At 34.7% G+C, this 7,259-nt stretch overlaps 2 protein-coding genes across 2 annotated transcripts; one reads left to right on the top strand and one right to left on the bottom strand.

The window, feature by feature from the left end:
• Window positions 1-238: 238 nt before the first annotated feature.
• Window positions 239-4,802, bottom strand: LOC138331016 (zinc finger SWIM domain-containing protein 7-like). Its single transcript, XM_069278476.1, has 7 exons — window positions 4,496-4,802; window positions 3,504-3,575; window positions 3,236-3,257; window positions 2,637-2,739; window positions 1,951-2,029; window positions 1,175-1,200; window positions 239-736 (listed from the first exon to the last, which is right to left on the bottom strand). The coding sequence occupies exons 1-7, from the start codon at window positions 4,509-4,511 to the stop codon at window positions 632-634; spliced, it is 423 nt and encodes a 140-aa protein (XP_069134577.1). The 5' UTR covers window positions 4,512-4,802; the 3' UTR covers window positions 239-631.
• A 97-nt stretch (window positions 4,803-4,899) lies between these two features.
• On the top strand, window positions 4,900-7,030 carry LOC138331082 (beta-ureidopropionase-like). The gene is made up of 4 exons (XM_069278537.1): window positions 4,900-5,055; window positions 5,527-5,704; window positions 6,021-6,108; window positions 6,930-7,030. The coding sequence occupies exons 1-4, from the start codon at window positions 4,955-4,957 to the stop codon at window positions 7,028-7,030; spliced, it is 468 nt and encodes a 155-aa protein (XP_069134638.1). The 5' UTR covers window positions 4,900-4,954.
• The last annotated feature ends 229 nt before the right edge of the window (window positions 7,031-7,259 follow it).

Raw genomic sequence — 7,259 nt, 5'->3', positions numbered from 1 at the left:
GCCATGTTATATCAGTCAAGATATATGGTAGAATTTGGATGTAAAATGAATTATTTTCATCAAAAATACTTAAAAGGATTACCAATATTTAGTACATGTACAATGTATTTCAACCATTATGTTGTATACATGTAGTTCTATTACTAAACCATCTTACCAAAATGGAGTTTATTAGCTATCTCAACGAAGAGAAATTATTTCGTAACCTAAATTACCAGGTAATAACCATTAGTTTCAGTTTTATCTGTGTAGTTTTAATACCAGTACTGCAAGGGAAAGATTGAAACAGAACACTGATCAAGCCAATACAAATTCTCTCACTGACAACAGAAATCTGTGTTGTGGTGGTCAATCTGTTCTGATTACATCCCTGACCAATGACCATCTCCTGTTGCTTAATACACACTTGACCAACGGTTATCTGCTGTTGCTGATGTAATGGTCATCTCTGTTGGTTGCACCCCTGATCAATGACCATCTTCTGTTGTTGGGGCCAATCTGTGCTGATCGCATCCCAAGCCACTTGAAGTTGCGGTGGTCAATCTACTTGTAATGACCTTGACAATTTCCCTTTGTGTGATCAATCTGTGCTGATCACATCTCAAGCCTTTTCCTGTTCTTGATGCTGTGGTCAATCCATATTTGTAATGACCTTGACCAATTCCTCATTGGTAACCACTAACTCCTTACAAAGGTCCATAGCTACAGCCAATCGGATTGCGAGGGTATGCTTACACTGCAACAATATAAGCAAATTAAGATCATAAGTAGAACTTTGTGAGAGCTTGGTCATATATCATACTGGTGAATTGTTTCATTTTGACATTTTTGGCAAGCATAAGATATCAAATGATTTTCATATAAATAAGCCATGGGATTGATTGTTTGTTTTGTAAGTCTTGGCAAGCAAAAATTTAATATTTTGAAATGAGATCATGTTAATATATCTATGCTCCATGATAAAGAGAAAACATAAAAAGTTAAATTGCCAATAATCAGTCACAACCAGGACAATGACTTCATACCACATTAAATGAAGTTTAATGGAGTTAAAAGATTTTGGAGTCGTAGCTCAGAAAGAAAATTGTAGTACAATGTTTTTAGATGTACATACAGATGGAGCCCAAATCAATGTCCCTACAAATGTGATTCACAGAATCTATTATATACATACCATAATGTGGTCCTGTTTCATAAGCACTGAAAACAGAAATTAACAGACATTTCAGTATTATTGAGTTTACATAGCTCTGTTAAACAATTAACAGAAAAAAACCACAGGAATCAACAAGTTATGCTATAATAGTCTGTAGAATCTTATCTTTATCTGTCTCAGGTTCAATGGCCAAATTTTATGAACATTCTCATCCTCGCTACTCAAGGGGTTACTACCACTGTTGGTATATCCACCCTTGGACGATGTACATCATAGCAAAACTGACGACTCTGTCTGTGACAACAGATGAGACAGGTAGTTCCGTCCTTTGACGTACATCCTATCCAGGGGGGATATAACGGCAGTAATAGTAAACCATGGAGTACTGAGAATATTCTTCTTTATATTTCTTTATATAGAAAAAATTTGACACCTAAAAATAACAGAGAATTGTGCTTGTAATTCAGTGCTCATTATAGGCAATATTGACTATTTTGTGTGCAGCTGGGAAGCATTATAGACTGAGTAGATATACAATAAAGCAAGCTTATAACAACTTCTGGGGATCAACAAACTTCTTTATAAACATATTTCGTTATACACATATCTCAGATAGGCTAGGTATAGGAAATTTGACAGGAAATTAAAAACACTATTATAACAACATATTCACTTTAAGTGTGTTCATTATAAACATGTTTTACTGTTAGCCTGGCAATGACTGTAGATTTGTGGTTTTCTGTAGATACTGGTGGTGACCTCCTTTAATGTTAAAGAAATATGTAAATGCTCACCTGAGTACCTGTAGGCCGGACAGGAACAATAGATGCTTGTCGATAGACAGGTGTAAGGTGTCCCTGAACTCCCAACTACCTGTTTTCATAAACAAGAGGCCCATGGGCCTTAACGGTCACCCGAGTTCAGATACAGAAAAACATATAAACACTATATATATTGGCCCATCAAGCCCTTGAAATCAGTCAGTGATTTTATAAATTTGAGTTTTAAATCCATGAAGAGTATTTTGTTCCATCAAATCTGTGAATTCAGAAGAAAGATTTTTGAAATATTATCCATTTTGACCCCTCTTGGCCCCGCCCCTCTGGCCCCTGGGGGTTGGCCAGGACCAATATGGATATGACGTTATATGCTATCTCAGGCTAATAATTCTAACCCAGATTGACTAATTTCCTAATTACTCTACTTCAATTGCACCAAATAATGCTCAAAAATGTGTTTTCCCATTATAAACTATTATAATAAACTTAACCCCCCTCCCCAGGAAACACAAGACCCCAGGGTCATATAATTCACAATTTTTGTAGAGGGCCTTATGACCTTCCAATCTATGAAGAGTATCTGGTTCCATCAAATCTGTGAATTCAGAAGATTTTTGAAATTTAACCATTTTGACCCCTTTTGGCCCCATCCCTCTGGAGCCATGTTCACAGAAGCAATTGACATCTGAAATCATGAATACCTGATAAAGAACACGTCCACAGGGAGAGGAGATTCGTGTGATGTTCCTATGATCGACCAGGTCCAGGGCAGGAGATAACGTGGTTTGGAATACAAACTGTAAACTAACAAAGAATCACTGCAAATTAAAATAGGGTAAGTCTGGAAATACATGTATTGGTAATTATTTGTCAAGCTTTCATTACTATACAAAGACAAGAAAATAAACATTCATCACACATAAAAGTATTAATAGATGCAAGAGGCCCAAAGGGCTTTACAAGACGGTCATCTGATATCCTTGCTACCAGTTGAATAGAAAATGAATTAAACATGTTTTTAAGATGGTGAGTTTTGGCATCAATGTTGGATTTTGAATTGACCGAAAGAAATGTCTCTTTGTGGTCTAGCAATAACAACACTTTCTAGATGGGTTGTCCTTCCTTTACATCAGTTTGCTTCCATTGCACCAAATATGATTTTAAACGGCCGCTGTGGCAGCCATCTTGGATTCTGGGCAGACCCGAAAAATAATATCACTGCATTTGGAAAATCTTGAGATCTGATCATTCCAATAGAATTAAGTGAAATAAGGCTGCTAATTAGACATTTTGTACTTACGCAGTTAGAAGTTCATCTGTTACTGCAAACAAAAAGTAAATTTTTATCAACACATTTGATTCTAATTCTAAGATTTCTATTAGACTTCTGCACCATAAGGATTTCTCCAATATTCAATTGACTTGAACGTCTTGCAAAGATATTCTTGTGGCTTGCAGTACATTTATAATATATAATGTATATTACAATTATTTTATAATTACTATTTAAGATATTCTTTTGATTAATTAAATAATACCAAATGATAGCTTATTAATCGTATACTCACATTGACCTGTAGACTTGTATGAATGTTCAACTTCTTTTAGCAATTGTTCTGTTACTGAGTCCAAAACTGACCCTGAAACCGTAAATAAGATATTATTAACAAGACATCAAAGACCCTAAACGCCAGTAAACGGTCAATCATCTGATTAACTCTGCAAAAGTTGTACAAGAAAAGAATTTTAAAGATGGTAACTTTGACATTTTGAATTATGTAATTTGTTTTCAAGATGGCAGTTATGGTGGCCATATTGGATTTCAAATCGGCCAGAAAAATAACAATACTTGGACAGGATCATGTCAGAATCATTTCAGCTAAATTTAAGCAACAAAACTTGTGTAGGAGTCCAAATTGTGTTTTCAAGATGGCAGCATTTGGATTTCACATTGACCCGCAAAATAACAACACTTAGCCTGGATCATGTCAGAATCATTTCAGGAAAATTTGAGCTACCGCGGTAAATTGCATTAGCAGAACCTATGAAGTGGTTCAAAATGTGTTTTCAACTTGTCTAGTACATTTGTATAAAAAAAGTAAGCAATAATTTAAATATGAGGGGCATACATCTTCAGATGGTTGTGATAAAGTTGACAATGCATGGCATGATACTGTTTGAAGTTCTTTTAAATACTGAATATATTACGTTTTGCAGCATTTTAATCCCTTTTTAGATTGTGGGTATATTATTGTATATGCATTGTACATGTATACCATTTAGTAAACACCATCATGAATCATGATTAGATCAAGTTGGACATTTGCATGTTAGAAAACATGAAAAGCTAACAATGCTTTTACCATGTTCACTTAAAGCCAAGATTGCCCCACATTATTCAACTGAATGTAGAGGACGTGCTAATCTTCAAATGTGCCCGTATATGTTTACTTCTCTCGACATGTTCAATGTCAGTGGTACATATGTTAGCTAGAAACTTCCAGGTCATTCAAAGAGCGATTACAGTCAATACATTAGTATCGACGACCAGTGAGTTTACCTGTGTGGCAGTTCATTTCCAACCGATAACAGGTGCCTGTTTGCGTTATAGAAGAAGTGAAAGATTATAATCAGTCACGTAAAACAGTTTTCGTCCTAAATCTAGACTTCAGTAACAGGCCTCAAATACATGACGGTTTACATGATGACATCCTCGATCTGTCTACCCACTTTTTGCTACGGATGTTGATTTTCGCGGGGGAAATGGAAGAGTCCATTATTTGAAAATGTGTGTTAATGCATACCTACATTGAATTCTTTGGGCTTAACTGATTCCGTAGTAAACAAAATAGAAATAAAGTTAATAAAATTATCAATATTCAACAAACAGAAAATTAATACAAACATAATAAGAACGAACAAATGGAAATTAGTCAACGTGTAATGCGACGTGTCTACCCTCGAAGTGAACTAGTCCCTTGCACTTAAAGGTCAAGGACGTCATACTAATCGCAACAGGATGGCTGCAGAACTGGAAAGCGTTGAGAAAGTCTTGGAAAAACATTTGCCTCCGGCAGATTTTGCAGAGGTTAGGCGTATCTTCTATGGAAAAGAACTAAGGTAAAAATTATCTGGTTGTCAAACGAAAAATGCATGTAGCCACACTTACTGAGGAATAAACAAGCATCTCCAATATTGACCCAGTTTTTTCGTCTGAAAATGCACCAGCACGATATCAGGTTTCAGTGACGATTTTGTCAGATACCATTACACCATTTGATATCCCTATTAGATTTAAGTGTTGCAATGAAATTTATTGGTAAAAAGTCTTGAGTTGATAATTTTGGTTCGTCACGTGATGTTTGTTTACAAACAAATGCACGTGGCAAATTACAATCTAATTACAATTAAACTTGTAATTCCGCTCCACTACAACGATGCTCCAATGTCCCCAAACAGAGAGTAGATCTTGTATTACAGCATGTCTTAGTGCATCGTTGTGGAGCAGAATTAAAAGTCAAATTTTAATTTGATTTTATAAATTAATATCTTAATTAATCCTGAAAATTCTTTTGATTTAAATTATTTTAGGAAGCTTGATCTGCCAGAAGATGTGTTCTCCACTGCTGCCCAGCAAGACTTTGAAGTTCAGGGTTATAGTTTCTGTGAGATTGCAAAAGAGGAAAACTTTCGCCAACCCAGGATAGTTCGGATTGGAGCCATACAGAATAAGATTGTCCTTCCAACTACAGCACCAATACCAAAACAGGTACCGTTCTCATCCGATATACATGAAATGATCCACTAAAGTTATTGAAAATTGATCAAATATTGGAACGCTGGTTGCTAAGGACTCTAGATATCCACTTGATTGATGTAAAGATAATCACCCAAAATGTTGATAAAAAATACTGCCATTAAAGAGACATAATTTTGGTATCGTTATTACCGATATTTAGTTATTAAGTATTGCTGACAAAATTATTCATCTGAAGTTCAGAACCTCAGGTATTTCAGAATGGTGCTCTCATTATAAGGACGGCAATAAGACAGAAATTTTTTTTCATGCTCTTTATGTTTTTCAGATTGAAGCACTCCACAATCGAATTTCAGATATCATCGCTGTCGCTGCTCAATGTGGTGTGAATGTACTCTGTATGCAGGAAGCATGGAGTAAGAGAAATAGCCCCTCAGAGTTTAAAGAGTGCTACCATGAAACTTTAGCGATTATTTTTTTAGTTTTGAGAGTCCCTGTCGCTACTTTTATATGCGAAGTTTGCATGTTCCCCTCAGACTCTGCACTTCAGTGATGGTGTCAACATCAGTGCTGAATATATGTCTCTGTTAAGTTATTAACCCCACCATTAATTTGTTCAAGATAATATCTAGGGTTACTTCCCCTTAACCGACACAAATGACTTGTAAGTTATAAGTTCAACTCTGTGAAAATTGTGGTAATATTTAATGTCAAACAACAGATACAACATTGACCTAGAAAAAGCCTGAATTTCACAGAGCTATATTTAAAGTTGAAAATATAAATCCACTTTTTCTTAAAAACTCATAGTAGAAGTGCTAGGATTTCCTCAATGATATTAGAAAACAACTTTTTCTGTTTGAAGAAGAAAGGCATCAAAGAAAAAGAATTCTGCTTTAATTTTATATGAGAAGAAGAAAGGCATCAAAGAAAATGAATTCTGCTTTAATTTTATATGAAATATTTACTAAAGCATAAAGGTCAAGAAAACCCGGGGACACAGAAAACATGACCAAAGATTCTGAAGAATCAGTTTTATCATTTTGCTGAATGTGAAAAGTTATGTATTAAAAATAGTTTAACATTAGTAGAATATCAGAAATAAGCTTGGAAATGCTTTTAACCTTATCATTCCTCAAATGGAAATAGATTTCAGAATGTGTTATATGCATGTAAATGATTCAATTAAAAATGTAAACAAATTTAATGTTTTTATCGATTTCTTTATTTTCGGCAGCTATGCCTTTTGCCTTCTGCACTCGAGAGAAACATCCCTGGTGTGATTTTGCAGAATCTGCAGAAAATGGCCCAACAACTAAACTCTTACAAGAGGTATAGTATACACATTTATTTAAGTTTGCGTAGATATTTATATTCAAAACTGTTAAAAGTTATAGGTTATTAACTCAGCATTTTTCTGTCAATGATATTCCAGGCATTACCATTCTATATCTATAATATCACAGATGGAGTTTCTATTAATTTTGTGTATTTAAAAATACCATATTTAATCCAAAAAGAGTTAGGAGTATTTAAGATAATGAGAAGATTGAGGGGATGCTAAGTT

Source organism: Argopecten irradians, chromosome 9 (genome assembly GCF_041381155.1).
Source record: "Argopecten irradians isolate NY chromosome 9, Ai_NY, whole genome shotgun sequence".
Classification (NCBI taxonomy): Eukaryota; Metazoa; Mollusca; class Bivalvia; order Pectinida; family Pectinidae; genus Argopecten; species Argopecten irradians.
This window is presented reverse-complemented; position numbering and strand designations above follow the sequence as displayed.

What these genes read in the sequence shown, in the direction of transcription:
- LOC138331082 (XM_069278537.1), top strand. Translation starts at nt 4,955, where the DNA reads ATGGCTGCAGAACTGGAAAGCGTTGAGAAAGTCTTGGAAAAACATTTG. An exon ending in TTCTATGGAAAAGAACTAAG is followed by an intron (nt 5,056 to 5,526) that starts GTAAAAATTATC and finishes AAATTATTTTAG; the next exon opens with GAAGCTTGATCTGCCAGAAG. An exon ending in CAGCACCAATACCAAAACAG is followed by an intron (nt 5,705 to 6,020) that starts GTACCGTTCTCA and finishes TATGTTTTTCAG; the next exon opens with ATTGAAGCACTCCACAATCG.
- LOC138331016 (XM_069278476.1), bottom strand. An exon ending in TCCGGCCTACAGGTACTCAG is followed by an intron (nt 1,201 to 1,950) that starts GTGAGCATTTAC and finishes TTCTGTTTTCAG; the next exon opens with TGCTTATGAAACAGGACCAC. An exon ending in TGAAACAGGACCACATTATG is followed by an intron (nt 737 to 1,174) that starts GTATGTATATAA and finishes ATATTGTTGCAG; the next exon opens with TGTAAGCATACCCTCGCAAT.